Source organism: Artibeus jamaicensis, unplaced genomic scaffold, assembly GCF_021234435.1.
Source record: "Artibeus jamaicensis isolate MK-2021 breed Jamaican fruit bat unplaced genomic scaffold, CSHL_Jam_final contig_1015, whole genome shotgun sequence".
In the NCBI taxonomy this organism is placed as follows: domain Eukaryota; kingdom Metazoa; phylum Chordata; class Mammalia; order Chiroptera; family Phyllostomidae; genus Artibeus; species Artibeus jamaicensis.
Window position 1 is genome coordinate 1,833,160 of NW_026521194.1, and position 16,834 is coordinate 1,849,993.

The 16,834-nt window shown below is 39.5% G+C and overlaps 1 protein-coding gene across 1 annotated transcript in view; it reads left to right on the forward strand.

Annotated features, from left to right (window-relative positions):
* The window catches only part of SPHKAP (SPHK1 interactor, AKAP domain containing), a 122,590-nt gene extending 113,951 nt beyond the window's left edge, over positions 1-8,639 (forward strand). Inside the window, exon 13 of the mRNA XM_053662340.1 lies at positions 8,496-8,639. Coding sequence (XP_053518315.1) covers positions 8,496-8,639 — 144 coding nt within the window. The remainder of the gene's footprint in view (positions 1-8,495) is intronic.
* Positions 8,640-16,834: the final 8,195 nt, after the last annotated feature.

Sequence of the window (16,834 nt, forward strand, 5' to 3'; positions counted from 1 at the left end):
TACATAAATATAATCATGATTACTTTTTCTTCACCCCTCAGTTTGTCTCAACTTGTTGGTGAAGATGACAAAGTAAATTGAGATGAGAACTTATTCAAAGAGTCTGGGTTTTTTATGTATCCTTGTTCCAGAACAAACCTCTTCTTAACACTCATTTAAACAAAAGGTAGAAGGAAAGGCTTGGTATTTACTGGAAACAAAAGTGAGGCCACACTGATATTTAAAACAGACTGTGGCATGTTTTAAATATGCCACCGAGAAAAAGGCATTTTTAATTCCCTACCAAACAGGTTTGCATGAGGGGGACTTTCTCATTAGCATTCCCCACTTACCAGAAATATAAAACTAGGGAATACAACCTGGACCAACATCACAATGTTAATAGCCACTGTCATTCTAATTCCATACCTCTAAGACCTGCCTATAACTGTGGTAGAATCTCAATTATTAAGATTAAGGCAAGAATCCATCTATCTCCAAGCTCAACTGCCCAGCATTTGAAAGTATGCTGAATGGTAATGTAGCCATGTTTACTTTCTATTGCTGTATAACAAACAAACTGCCACCAGTTTATGGACTTAAGCAATAACCCCAATATCTGCTATCAGAAGTTCAGGTTGACTGTGCTGTGCTCCCTGCTCAGGGACTTGTGCAGCAGAAACCAAGATGCTGGCATGGCTGGGCCCTCATCTGGAAACTGTGGGGAGGAACACGCTGATGTTTGTTCAGGTTATGGGTTGTAGGGCTTCGGTCCTCGGATCCTTGCAGGCTATCAGCCAGTGGCCACCCTCCTCTCCTAAAAGCTGCCCACATTCCTTATCATACGGCCCCTCCACATTCTCATGCTATCAATCTTTCTTACCTCTGCCACCAACCAGAGAAAACTCTGCTTTTAAAGGGTTGATGTGATTAACTTAGGCTCAACAGGTAGTCTTCCATTTGTTCAACTCAAAAACTGAAGAACCCTTTTGCCTTGTAGGGTAGCATGATGGGAGCACAATTCTCTCATCCTACTCATGGTATCAACCATTAGGGTAGAAAACCTTGGGAGTTGTTTTAGGATCCTGCCTATCATTGCCACCGTAGATTTTTTAAATGGCTGTCACAAAGTATCTCCACCTACTTGTTGTAGTTGTTTCTCGACAATCCTGTGAGAAGAGGAAAATGGACGTTATTATCCCTTTGTTATAAATGAGCAAGTCAGGATGCTGAGAGGCTGGTCCATGAGAAAGTCCTCAGATGGAGATGGTGGAGCCTCATCCTGGAGCCCTGCTCTCTCCACACATGCCTTTCAACAGTGTGTCTTTCTCAAGTAAAATCACCTTGGAGTTACAATCTAAGTTTTAAATGTGTGATTGTATTCTCATTCTCACTGTCAAAACCTAGCAGCCTGAAATGAAAGACCCTTTATCATCTTGCCATGTGTGTGGTAGTTTGAATAGCTTCCCCATCTCTGCAACACCAACCGATGAAACTGACCACTGGAAAAATCAAGGAGACCAAATTGATTCCCCATGCCCTCTCCCCCTTCAACTTGTCTCCAACCAGTAATTTATATTTCTCTTGGTGCCTAGGATTGCCTACCATTCTACACTACCTGAATCTAGATACTAGCCTATACTTGGTGTGCAAGGTGATGAGTGATTTACTATTTGATAGTCTCCTTCTACCTTAGCAATCAGCCTGCCCAATGAGAAGGGTGAAGGGACAGAACACTCTACACTGGATCCCTCCATCCTGCCACGTACAATCCCAAAGACCCTTTGCCATGGGGAGAAGAAGAAGGACATTCTAGGGCAAATACATTCTCAGACTCCTGGAAAAATGAAGGACAGGTTGTTTGCCAACTTCATCCTCAGAGCACTACATGGTGCAGTTTCAGATGGTCTCTTAATGAAAGATTTTCATACAATCCACTATTTTGAAGAATCAACATGATGGTTTACGTAAAAATATGCCTTATAATGTCCCATCAGGTGAAAACCCAAGGGTTGTATCACTAACACTTGGATTATGCAAATTGCACCCTGATAATATTCATTTATCCCTTCTGATTGTCAGTTCTTAAAGAGAATACCTACCTTTGCTCATTACTGTTTTCCTGAGACAAGCAGTGTCCCACCAGTTTTATCTAGAAAAACATTAAACGGTGGTCCAATTCATTCCATATAGCATCAGGATCTTATTCCCAAGTCACATAATGCTAAGAACAAAATCTCATTTTTTTTTTTTTGGAGATGGTTAAGGCTCTCTGCACATGGTGGCTTCTCTATAAATGGGTGCCATTTGCTGTCTCTGACAGGACTGGTCAAATAAATCAAACTTTTAAGCAGAATTTTGACTTTTTAAAATTAGGAGTGCCTTTGAAGACCTCATTCTGATTGTTTTGTAATTAGCCAGGTGACTGGGTGGCCCTAGTGAAGTGGTGTGGAAGAGAGACTGGGGCCTTCGCTGATGAGGCCATGTCACAAAAGGACAGCAGCCTCTCCTTAGCTTCTCACCAGCTTGGGGCAGGTTACGTTCCCCGGTATCATTTTCCCACTGTCACTTGAGGATTAAACACCATTCAGAAGTGTATACCTTTAGTCCCTATGTGTGTGAATTCTGATTTTTAGAGAATAAATTAATTTAGCCAACATTTTTCCCTTATGGTATTTCCAACTTATTAACCCTTCTGCCTTGTGAAAATACAGTCATAAGCTAACAGGGCAGAGAATATCATGAAAAAACACTGAAGCAACTTATGTTTCCCGCCATTGACCTTGGAATTGGGGAGCACATAAAGTCAGCTTAAAATTACTTCCAGTCCCATTTCAACCCAAAAGGCAAATTCTGAACATTATGGGCACCCAATGTACTGTGACTCCTCTCTGATAAATGAGACATTCATTTTCAGACTTTCTCTTTCAATGCATTTTGTCCATTTATTAAAATGCTAAGTCCATTTAGAAGTCATACATTCAGAATATTTATTAAGCATTCATTGAGCATGTATAACCTGCCAGGTGCTGTTCTAGGTTCTGAGGATACAGAGAACTAAAGAGACAATATTTTGTACCCTCTAAAAGTTTATAGTCTAGTTCTAGAAGGACTTGAGGTTGAGAGAACCTAAACCATGAGAGGCTCGGGTTGTAAACAGCAACCTTGTGACATATGAAGAAAACTTATTCTGGACAAGGCAGATGAAAAACACACCAAAACAGTAAATTTTACACTGAGACCATGAGCCAAATATACTACTGAATCACCTAAAGCATCTATTTATAGTTCACATTTCTAGACCCTTTTAGGAGTGAAGCCCCAAAATATGCATTTTTAAAAACTTCCCTCAAGTGCAGTGATTCTGGTGAGCACTAAAGTTTCAGATCATCTGCTACAGGAAATATCCTGAAGGACAGGCAGGGTTTCAGGTGGCTTTTAAATATGCTAAATTCCAGGGAGAGATTGCTATGAATCCTGACACCTGATGATCTAAAACAGCTTGTAAATTTAATTCACAATGACCCTCAATCAGTTCAATTTAATCTACTTTAAATGAGACAGAAGAAAGAATCATGAAAGCAAATGCTTTAAAAAATTACACCAACTGGCTAGTTGTCTGGCTTTTTGGGTCCAAGTCATCCTTGATCTCTGGCTCTTCTTTGGTTGAAACTCAGTGAGCCTCTGTGAACTTCAGTGGGCTGGTGACTAGCCTCACAGCAAACCTGGTGCCTTTCTCACTTTTCAGACTGCTTTCAGAATTATTTCCTTTTCTTGAAAGCAGTGCACAGAAGAGAAAAGAGAGGAAACAGTTATATGCTTACCTTCCCAAGAAAGTGGGGGTCAGAAAAGAAATCACCTCACTTCTAATTTCTCATTCCATTCACATGCAAAGTGGTGGAAGGAGAAGAGCAGAGAAAATATTGATGATACTATTAGCCTAATGTTTCCAAAACAGTACCCTTGATGTCTCAGGGTTTTTTTTTAATTTTCTATTTATTGATTTAAGATAGAGAGGAAGGGAAAGGGGGAGAGAGAGAGATTTGTTCGATTTATTGTTTCCATCAATTGAGTCTTGCATGTGCCCTGACCAGAGATTGAACCTGCAACCTTGGCATATTGAGATGATGCTGGAACCAAGTATGCTCCTGGCCAGGGCAAAGTCTCAGTGTTCAAGAAGTACACAGTTAAGGAAGGAAAAATATGGAAGAATTAGATTCTGTCTTAGTTGACTTGGGCTACTATAACACAATACCATAGACTGAGTGGGTTAGACAACAAACTTTTATTCCACACAATTTTAAAACTGGGACGTCCAAGAACAAGGGGCCAGCAGATTTAGTTGCTGGTGAGAACCCTCTTCCTGACAGTGTTCTCACACAGCAGAGAGACAAAGCTCTGGTGTCCCTTCCTCGCCTTACAAGGGTTTGAATCCTACCGCAGGAGTTCCATCCTGAAGACCTTATCTAAACCTATTATGCCCCAAAGGTCCCACCTCCCAATACTATCCCACTGGTGGTGAAGGCTTCAACACATGAATTTCGGAGTGGGATACATTCAGTCCATAATATGTACTGTCTCTTCACTTATAAACGTAAGAAATGTTCTTGAACTGAATCGTTTAGTCATGATTCTCGAACTCAGTGCATGCTAGAACCTCCTGGGGAGATTTTAGAGCGCTTGATGCTCTGGCCACTTAAGTCAGAATCTCCTCTTGGGATGAAACCCAGGCATCGGGGTTCTCCAGAGGTTGCTGATGGTTCCAGGGTGCAGCCAAGGCTGAGAACCACAGCTATACCAGCCATAATCACAGGAGCAACATGAAACCAGCTCACTTGTGTGTAATGACATGGAAGTCTGCCTTGGAGCAAAGGAAGGTATTTGCTTTCAGAAATCTATGCTGGATATTTCCCAAAAACCCCACACAATGTGCAACAGCTCCCATAGATTCTACCACATGACCTGGTGAGCAACCTAATTTGGTAAATGCACCAGAGAATCTAAAGGCCACCTGCGATGTGACACTTGTTTTCAAATGCATCTACCAATGATATACCATCACAGGATGTAAAGTCTTCTTGTTTTCTAAAATAAAACATTTGTTCTGGGAAATGCCAACTATAACATATATGAAGGGAATCTAATTATTATTGATTCTGAAGTGGCAGGAAGAGGACAATTTTGACTTTTTTTTTCAGTTAATTGGGAAGAAAAACCCGGATCCCTGACATATGAAAGCTGATTATGAAATTACAAAGGCACAATGAAGAAATACAATGAAAAATCTAAGATCAGCTGCTATTTAGAATGTGGTTTTTAAAGGCTATAGTAATGAGCTGGAAATGTTCTTTTCTGGCTTCTTCACACAGAAGCTTCATTTTTATCTAGAAGTTTTTGTAAATGAAGGGAGGAAAGCGTATGACCTTCCCACTCATCACCCCACAGATGTTTCAAGGCCTCAGTGGCTGAGATTAAGTCACAATGCCTTAGAGCAGGGTATATTTAGTGGGACCAGAACATTTTTAAAGACTATATTATTAGGATATTGGCCTGGACTTAGAAATCATGAGATAGATTCCAGTCTGTGACCATTGCACAAATTTTTGGCACAGTGGTCTTGCTGGTGGATGGAGCATTTTGACAACTTTGGATCAGTCAAACAGATAGGGAGACCTTCCTTCAGCAGTTCCCATATAGATGGAAAAAAATGATGGTGGGCTTCTAGAAAGGTCTGCTACAGAGGGCCTTCTGGGAAAGGTTTAACAATTATTGGTATCTTCCCTAGAACTTCGACTCTTTCAGAGCAGTGACTCCGAGATGAAAGTTGGGAACAAAGTGGCAATCCAGTGAACCAGATTCACAGAAAGAACAAAGAAAGGAGCCAAGGCTTACTTTATATTTCTGTGTATGTCATGTTGACTGCAGCTTTGTAAGACATGTTAAGGGGGAGGAGGTACTCTCAAGGCATATGTCCCAACTAAGCCCACTGATGACCCTTGAGGGAAATCTTGAGAAATCAACAATCTGTGATCTTTTACAGTGAGACCTAAGAAACTCGATATTCACGCCTTTTGCATTGGGAGCGCCTACTTTCTAGACTTCTAGTAAGAACTGAAAAAAAAGTCTAGTTAATCAAATCATGCAAACATATCCTAGCCTTTCTCCCACTTTCCCTGATGCCTCATAATTTTACCACTTTGTCCAATAGAAAACATGCCCCGGACCATTGACACAGACCAGGATATAAGTAATGGCTCAAAAAATTATTTTTATGCATCTCCATAAGTTACTAATAGCTGCTGGTAATGTTTCCCTATGTAAGGGGATTTGCATCTTAAGCAAAACCTTAACCTAAAGGATTACGCTTTGTAAAATTTCAGAAATAGGATAGAAAAGAAGGCAGGAGAAATTGTGAGGGATCCCAGACAATTAAGAGTCTCTGAAGTTCTATGACTGAGGCAGAAGGAGCTGATGGAGCTAACCCTCCATTGCTATTGTAATGAGCAGTGAAGAAAGTTCTTGCGTATCCACCCGCTAAAACACTTGCTCTCAAATGCTGGGCCATTGGAGGTGTGCCCCACAGCCAGCTTTTACTTTGCTCCTTGCTCACTACCATGCCCCCATCTAAGCTCTGTTCAGCCTTCCTCTAGATCCATGGTCTCCGATGACTTCTAATGAGCATCCTATCAATAGAAAATTATTGAGTAAGCAGCTGAATATATGCATGTTTATTTTTAATTTTATCTGTGCAAATATATCACATAAAACTCAAGAATATATACTTAGATAAGGTGCATCTGTAATGATTCTGGATGTCACTCCATATACCAAATAGTCTTCCTGATCATCTTGAATTTGTTTGACTTACATTTAAAAATGCATCCCTTTTGTCACTCAGCAAATATTTATTGAGTACCTATTACGTACAGGCACAAGACATTATAAGATGGCTAAGATATGGTTCTTTCTGGGAGATTACTATCTATAACATAGTTGCCATCAGCCTCCCATCTGTCTCCCTTTTTATATCATCTGAAAACTCTGAGATAATGTTTATGTTTCTATGCATTAAAAGTTAAATATTTCATTTCCAAGCCTAGAAAACTGCTTTATTCTGATTAAGCCAACACAAAGCTAGCAAGTACAATGAAGTGCTGATTTCTATCACTATGCAAGGAGTCAGTGCCGTCGCAGCTGTGGGAAGAAATGTAATTCAGTGGTAGCTCTTTGGAAGATGACTTCATGGCAACAGAAATGAATTAACAAATTCAAGCTGGAGAGAAGTAAAAAGACAGATAGAAATTAGCATTTCAGTTTCTGGCTGATCTGGAAAATCTGGGCAAACACTAAAGGAGCAGAGCAAAAAAAAAAAAAATCCTAGAAGGAAACATTAAAGAAATAGTCCCTAAACCACAACCCTCATCTTCGGCCTAGGTCGTTCTTCTTCGTAAAGCTGGATCACACCCGCAGCCAATCTTTTCTCCCAGTACTCCAAATGAATATCAAGGCCGTATTCTCCTACCACTAAATTGCAGCCTGGTGCTGGGGCAGATAGACACAGCACTGGACTGGAGTGTTAGAAAACCATGCATCATAGTAGCAACTTTTTAATCTCTCTAGCCCTCAATTTTTTCACCTGTTAATCCCTACTTCACAGGGTATTGACAGAATTTTATGAGATTGCAGGCATGAAAGTACTTCCTACAGATTTGGGCTCTTAATAAATTGTTACTTTTTTTAAGCATCTTACTAAAGAGTTTGAGAGGTCGTGAGGCTGTGCTCCATCCCAAAGTATTCAATATCATGAAAGGAATGGTCTGTAACAATTTCCCCATCTTCTGACACTTCAGCTCACAATTTACCTACAGCCAAAAACATTCCCAACTGTGGTCATTTGAAGCTAGTAAAAATAAGAGCACTTCCTCAAGCTTTCCTTTTCTTGTTGCAATGGAAAGCCAGCCTCTTCTAGTGCTTGATGATGGGGGAAGGGCCTTTCCTTGGTGGAATGAGGAATCAATAGGAGACCCAACACAAAAGTTTAGCACTTGGTTTATTTGTGTGTGTGTGTGTGTGTGTGTGTGTGTGTGTGTGTGTGTATTTATTTATTTATTTATAAAATATAAGTATATATATTTATAATGAGATTATTTGTGACATGTTATAGAAGGTATTGGGAGCCATACTATACCATTCAGTTAGAGAAAGTCTATTCCAGAGCAAATCAGACCAGAGGAAACTATTTAAATATTGAAAAGAGCCTTGAAAGAAACACTTCATCCAGTCTCTCTCATCAATGAATGGCAACTGCTGTGAGAAAGTTTCCAGCTCAGCTGAAAGAACTCTCCAATGAGCTGAACTGTCTACAAAGAAAGTAGACTGTCTTGGAAAAGAGTATCATGTCACCAGGGATATTCAAAAATAGCCTGGAGAGCTGTTGGCTTTGAAAGAGTAGTTGAGTAAGATGATTTTGAGGAACCTCTGTGATGTGTGACTTCTAACTCAGTGCTTTATTTTAGTTTCTAGATGTGGTTCGGCTGGTTCACCAGAAGTCCTGGAAAGTGGGGGATATCTTCCACGCTGTCGTTCAGTACTGCAAAATGCACGAGGAGCAGAAAGACGGGACCCCGAGTCTCTTTGACTGGCTGCTGGACCTGGGATAAGGCCACCGTACCCTGTACAGAATTCTTCTCCTTTGTTCCAGCTTAGATTATATTGATTTGCTCTCAATGCTCTAACCTTTCTCAAACATTGCATCACATTAGCAGAGCTACAAAAAAACGTCTGTTCAAGGCTACTACTCATGGAATAAACCTGAGGAAAAGTAAAATATAGATCTGTACAAATCAATACAATGAATGGGTGAGTTCAAAAGAGTTTGCATTCGAGTGGCTGGGAAAGCAGGAACTTGACTGGATCTCCAGTTAAAAGCTTATAACTAGGCCTAAATTCTAAGGAAGCTGCTGTTGCATATTTTTAATGATATAAAATGTGTAAGATGGCCAATTATGTGAATCAACTGGAAACAAAGTTATTGGTCAACATAATTTTGTAAACTATGCTATAACCTTTATGTTACTTTTTTAGCAGTAATTACAGGGCTGTCAGCCCAGGGGACACTGAAAATATGGGTGGGAAATTTCCAGAACTTTGACATAAAAAATTTTCATTTTCAGACTAATGTCAGTAGATATCAACAGACATGTAAGAGCATCAGCAATGTCTTCTAATGAGGTTTTCTTCATTTATTTCCTGCCACTCACTGAAAATATTCCACACCTCCCCAACGATATCTGGATTCCTAACTGATCAGAAAACTATTGGTGTTCAGCCAAGAAAGAGACAGAGCAAAGACTGTCTTGTTTCCATCCCTGTATTAGTTGGCTAACATGGTTACAGAATTCTTACCCTAAGGGAAAGCTTTCTACAAAAAAATTAACAATAATCAAAAAAAGGAAGAAGGAAAGAGAAGTCTTTTGAGATAAAACCTGCTTTTGTATAAAATATAAACTGTCATTTTATTATTATTGTAAATCATGAAGAGATTACTTTAAATAATATATCAAGTTATTTTAGAGGGGCAGAAAATCTAAAGAGGTTGTTGTCTTAAGTCACAAACTGGTATTGGAGCTGAGCGCTTTCATTGTAGACGTGTTGATGTGTACCTGTACACAGACCTGCTACTCAGATGACAATCAGATGGACAGATAGAGGATCTGACCTAACGAGTTAGGATCATAGACTCTTCCTGATTCAAAGATATTGGCATTTAATTTGGGGGAAAGAAAACCTTATTACAGTTAAGTATTTTAATAACAGAGATTTAGTCTTTTGGAAAATGAAAGTATCTAACCCCTCCCCCCAATGAACCTTCTTTCTTTTCAACTAAATGAGCTAGGCTGGTACTTTTTTTAAATTTTTTTTTTTTTTAGGAGGAGGGAGAAAACAGCGCCCGGACGGGAACGCCAACCGCGGGCCCGGCCAGCCAGCTTTATTTTCTTGATCAAAGGAAATGTTTATTGAAGATTTCCTGGAATACTATGCCTTTACCCTATTTTTATTTTTAAAGATTGGGAAGTAATTTGAAATGGGAGCAAGGCCCCACACTAGCCACACTGGCCTTAGGCATCCTCCGTATCTTGAAATGTCAAGAAAGCTGCCTCATAAGCCACACCTCCCTCTCACCGCCCACCCGGGAATCCTTCCCAGGACTCATGGGGCATTGGCTACATAGACTGTCCAAATTTAGGTTCTTCATGCAATTTGACACATTAATCAAATGTTAAATTTGACAATGTATCCACCATCTCAAGCTGAAAATCCTTTGCGCTATTAAATGAAAAAGGATCTATTTATTTTTTACACAATCTCAGAATATCATGTGTACTTTTGCTGTGCTTTAATGAATGTTTACTTGCCCTACAAAGCACAAATATTGGATTGTAACCCTGTGGTGAATTGTATATGTTGTACTTAATGTTGCAAACTAACAAATAAATTTTTGTTGCCAAATCACTGATCCTTTTTTTCTCCAGGAGCTTAAGGGCCTCAAAGAAAAAGTCATGGTGTGATTGGATGAAGATAGGTATTTCTCTTGCTGTCCCACTGCCAGATTTCCAATAAGCAAGCATCCTTTGATTAAATTTGTTAGGATCAGTGATGCTCTTGCCAATCAGTGTTCCTCACCCTTGGCACTATTGACATTTGGGGCTGGATAATTCTTTGTCACAGAAGACTGTCCTGCACATTGTAGGGTGTTTAGTAGCACCCCTGGTTCCTACCCACTAGACACCAGTAATCACTTCCTGCTAAGACCTAGGGACTCTGACCTTCACTATAAGCCAGAGGGAGAAAAGAAAAAGCCACAAGACAAACAAGTAGTCTCCGCACCTGGGAATAAACCAACTTAGACTCAAGTAAACTAGAGGTAAATTCATTAGACTTAGAGGTAAATGCTCTTTGAATTCAGAAAATAAACTATTAGAATTTATGCAAATAAGGCACGGAGACTCCTGGGCACTTTATTCAGTAATAAAAAGGTATGAATATGCTTATATAAACAAGAAATCTCAAGTCAGCCAGAGTATAAAGTCAAATAAAAACTAACTCTGGACATTGGCAAGGAGAGACTTTATTCGAAAGGATTATTAACAAGAGGAGAAAAGGGACTCTTGCAATGGGGGTAGGAAATGTTGCAATAGGGAGAATGCTCCAGCTGTGAGATCTTCGAGTGACTCAGAGGTTAGGCACAAAGGAGTTTATTTTCTATGGAGAAGTAAACAAAACTATAAAGAACCTGTGCAGAGAGTAGGATGGATAAGATCAGCCAGTGGGAGGTGGCATGACAGAAAGAATCAGCCTTCTCTTAGGAGGGGCTCCTTCAGGAGGGAGTGGATCAGGCTGAGGATGGGGCAAAGTTTAGGGACCTGGAGAATGAAGTTAGTAGAGTCACTCTGCCTGATATCAAACTATACTATAAGGCTATAATCATCAAAACCACATGGTACTGACATAAAAATAGACACAAAGATCAATGGAAAAGAATAGAGAGCCCAGAAATAAACCAATACCTATATACAATTAACTAATCTATGACAAAAAGAGTCAAGAATATACAATGGGATAAAGATAGTCTAATAAATAATTTTGAGAAAACCGGATACATACATGCAAAAAAATGAAACTAGACCACCTTCTTATACTATAACCAAGAATAAACCCAAAATGGATTAAAGATTTAAATGTAAGACTCAAAACCATAAAACTCCTAGAAAAAAGCATCAGCAATAAACTCTCTAAAATTCCTCTTAGTGATATTTTTTCTTATGTATCTCCTTAAACGATCGAAACAGAAGAAAAAATAAACAAGTGTAACTACATCAAACTAAAAAGGTTTTCCACAGCAAAGAAAACCACCGACAAAATGAAAAGATAGCCTCCTAAGTGGGAGAAGCTATTCACCAATGATATATATGATAAGGGGTTAATATCTAAATTTTATAAAGGACTCATATATCTTAACACCAAAAACGCAAACAATCCAATTAAAAGTAGGCAGAGTACCTGAATAGATACTTCTCCTAAAAGAACATACAGATGGCCCATAGCTTATAAAAAGATGCTCAATCTCAGCAATCAGAGAAATGTAAATTAAAACCACAATGATATATCACTTCGCATCTGTCAGAACGGGTATCATCAATAAATACACACAAGTACCAACAACAAGTGTTGGTGCAGATGTGGACACAAGGGGACCCTTGTATACCGTTGGTGGGGATACAGATTACTGCAGCCACAGTGGAACACAGTATGGATTTTCCTCAAACAATTAAATCGAACTGTCTCATGACCCAGCAATTTTACTTTGGGTATGTAGGTAAAGAAGTCCAAAACACTAATTTGAAAAGATATGTGCACCCTTATGTTTATTTCAGTGTTGTTTACAATAGGCAACATATGGAAGAAGCAACCTGATTCAATAAATTATTTATTTAAACACTGATAGTGTGTGTGTGTATATATATATATATATATATATATATATATATATATATACACACACACACACACTAGAGTATTACTTGGCTATGAAAAATAATGAAATCTTACCATTTGCAACAATGTGGATGGACCTCAAGAGTATTATGCTAAGTGAATAAGTCAGACAAAGAAAGATAAAAACAATAGATTTCACTTCTATATGGAGTGTAAAGAATAAACTAAACAGACCCATAGCTACAGAGAATAGACTGATGGCTGCCACACTGCAGGTGGGTTGGGAGATGGATGAAAGAGGTGAAATGAATAATACTAATCAGTAGTTACAAAGTAGTCAATAGGAATCTAAAGTACAGCATAGGAAATATAGTCAATAATATTGTAATAACTATTTATAGTGCCAGGTGGGTTATCAGAATTATCAGGGGTGAAAACTTCCTAAATGATATAAATATCTAACCACTATGCTAAACACTAAAACCTGAAACTAATATAAACTAATATTGAATGTCAACTCTAGTTGGACAATTAAAAAATGAGGTTAAGTGCAGGGATAGAATAGAAAAAGCAGTAACTTAGAGTCCCACCTGCATGTGTCCTCCAGTACATTACTAAGGGTTTTGAATTGTTTTACTACAACAAATAAAGTATGTAGCTCGGAAATGTGGTCTCTGAGATCACTCCCAACTGGGATGTTCTACAAATTGCAGTTTGGCAGAGAAGGTAAAGGCACTGTGAACGTGAGGATCAAAGCAACTGTATGGAATTCGATGTCTCGGGAAAATAAAGGTAAGAGTGACCTTCTATTAAACACTGAGCAGCAGTTTGTTTCTTTGCTCCCTCGGTGTGGGGAGCAAGAGGTAGAAAAATCAAGTTCAGAGCAATTTTGGACAAAGAGGAGAAGAAAAGTTTCAGACTCTTCAGAGACCCACATACACAAAATGTATTATAGCTGTAATTGTGAACATTTGCATGGCATAGGCTCTTTGGAAACTCTGAGGAAACTTGAACACAGAATCCAGGGATTGTCTGTACAGTTTTGAGGGATTCGTCCATACCATTCTCGGTGCCCTGCTCTCAATTCCACATCTCCAGAGAGTAGAGCCCATGTCTCCCTCACATGCTATCACTTTCCAGATCCTCCCTCTGGCACCTAATCTGTCTTGGTACATGATGGATCATCCACACATATTTGTTTCAAAACAAAACCCACCCCCTTAGAGTTCACGTGTTTATGAGGAAAAAAATGTCAAAAGGGTCAGATTCTATCCTGAAACGATGCTATTTTAAACAATTTTTTGCACAGAACATGCTCTCATCACAGAGAGAGGAGGAGGAGCAAAGTGGGGAGAAAAGTAGGAAGGAAGGGAAGGAGGGAGGGAGACAGTGAGTGAGGGAAAGAAGGAGGGAGGGAAATAAGGGAGGGAGGGAGGGAGGGAGGGAGGGAGGGAGGGAGGGAAGGAAGGAAGGAAGGAAGGAAGGAAGGAAGGAAGGAAGGAAGGAAGGAAGGAAGGAAGGAAGGAAGGAAGGGAGGAAAAGGAAGTGGGAGGAAGGAAGTTTGAAAGAGAAATTGAGAGAGGAAGGGAGGAAGAAAAGGAAAGATGGAGAAAAAATGAAGAAATCCATGTGATTCTTCAAGACATATACTACTTTTTTTATACTACTTTTAAAGTAAGAAAATTCTAAATCCACCAGAAGTCCAGAGTTGAGTCTATAAGACATATGCCATGGCTAATTCATGACAAGATAAATGTCCCCGTTGGCTGCTTCATGCTACAGCAAAACCTTGAGCCCCGTTCAAGGCTCCTAAGCATGTTTTCATTCAACAGCAAAGGATTCTTCTAGTCCCCTCAGAGGCTCAGGGGTGAGGTCCTGATGTGGACCCCCAACCCAGCCATATGGATTGGTTCCTCCTCCATCTAGATTTGCTGAAAACAGCAAGAACAGTTTTAACTACCTGCTACTGAAAGCAAATGAGATATTTTACTTTTAATTAAAAATTACAATGGTTTGAATAGAAAATTTAATGTTATTTTTTTACCATAATAAAAAAAAGTCATGCAAAATTGCACCAGCTACAACAGAACTCCCTCACCTGTACCTCTAAAGAAATAAGAAGCCATAAATTTTTTTAACAGCCTGTTAGTATCTGGCTAACATTAAGGCATAATAGGCCTTTGTAAGCTTAGTATCCAACTCACAGAAAAGAGACCTTAGGAAAGGAATCAGATGCCTGGCATTCATATTTACCCATTCATCCCACAAACATGTATTCCACACCAGGCCTGACAAATACCATTCTAAATGGCAGGAAAAAATGCAAAAGAGAAGGTCCTTGGCATTTTAGAATTTCCATTCTCATGAGAATTACAAATGGTGAGCCATAATAAAAACACATCACATCAAATAAATTTAATTGGGCATGTAGCAGGGAGAGGAGGAAAGAGTGATGGAAAACATTACTTGAGCTCATGCCTAAGTCCAGCAGTTTCAAGTTGGTCTTTAGGTAAATGTGAAAGCTTTTGAAGTCAAAATTATCACTTGAAAAGGCCCCTGACCATTAATTACATAAACGTGTGATTTTCGCACTAAGCAAAAAGAGGATGACAAAGTCAGCTATTTTCACACTTCGGCAACGGAGAGAGCCCAGGTGGCTTGTTGCCATGGCAACACTGACTGGCACCTGGTAGGCAATGGTGCGAACATGGCTTGAAGAATTAACTCCACTCCAAAGAACAGAAGTGTGCAAGGAGCCAACACAAACTTATTCTTTTCTGAGCAGTGTTATTTCTGATCCCCCACCCAGCCCTGTCTCTTGGGCTATGTATTTTTCCACCCTCGGCTAAGATTCCAACACTTGTCCTCATGGCCTTTTCTGAACTTTTTCAGCTCTTGCTGTCCCCCGTTTGTGTTTACTTGCCCAGCAGGAGCAAACAGGTTGATGACACAGGAGCTTGCTGTTGCCTGAGGCATGGAGTCTTTTATAAAGTCAAGGTCAATAATTCCTGAAAGAAAGTAAAGTTTCCTGACTTAGCAAGGGGGCGCTGGCAAGCCCTTCAGTTGGAAGATATGGTGTCAGCGAATGAGTATGTGACGAAAGTCCAAGCATGGTCCAATTCTTAAGATTCTGGAAATTTCCAGATTGGCACAATGCTGCCCTGGTGTTAGTTAGCCAACATTTTACTACTGAATTCTCCCTCTGTGTTCCTTGTTCAGGCTCATGTAGTTCACTTGAGTGTGGAACTAATTATGGTCTCAATTTTGCAGGTAAGGAAATTAAGATTCAGAGGAGTGAAGGGACCTAATGAAGGTATCAAAGAATATTAACAACAACTAACATATACTAAGCAGTGGCTATATATGGCAGACACTATTTTAAGTGCTTTACATATATGGACTTATTTAATCCCCACAACAGCCCTATGAAGTAGGTGTCATTATTACCACTTTATTATTGAAGAATATGGAGTACAGTGAAAGTAAGTAACTTGCTTAAGGTGACAACTAGAAATAGAGTAGAATTCATCCCAGTTAACTCCAGAGCTTGGACTCTTAATTTCTGCAGCAAGGTTTTTTTTTGTTTTGTTTTGTTTTAAGATTTTATTTATTTATTTTTAGAGAGAGAGGAAGGGAGGGAGGAAGAGTGGGAGAGAAACATTGATGTGTGGTTGCCTTTCACGTTGCCCCCACTGGGGACCTGGCCCACAACCCAGGCATGCGCCCTGACTGGGAATTGAACCAGCGACCCTCTGCTTCACAGCCTGCACTCAACCACTGAGCTACGCCAGCCAGGGCTGCGGCAGAGCTTTAAATTGACACAAACTGGAGGCAAGAGAGATCAGTCAAAAGATAGACAATTCAGAAGGCAATAGAAATAGAGTCACAAACCACAAATTATCCTTTATCAGTTCTATCATATGTTTTCTCAGCTACCATTCCTGTCCCAAAATAAGGAGAGAGAGCAATGAACAAAACTCCATGTTACTTACTTGACACTGACATCAATGAAGGCTGGGAAAAATGGAGCTGATGACAAGGTAGAGGCAGGTTTCACAACTTGAGAGCACCTCCATGCCAGGAGATGATACTCCTAGGTCAATCACATAAACTGCCTTCAGGCAAATACTTGGTTTTAATGCACAATGTCAAGATGTCCTGAATCTAATAACATGAATCGACATAGGTGATGCTGCCCTACATGTTAAAACTGCAATAAATCTTTCTTCTTAAATCACAAAGAAAAAAAATTATTTGATTTCTCTCCTAATGCTTTTTAAATCCTTGTTCAGATGTTATATTTAACTTTTTAAAATGTCATATCATAGTAAACATTCTCAACAACAATGCTGTGCCATTT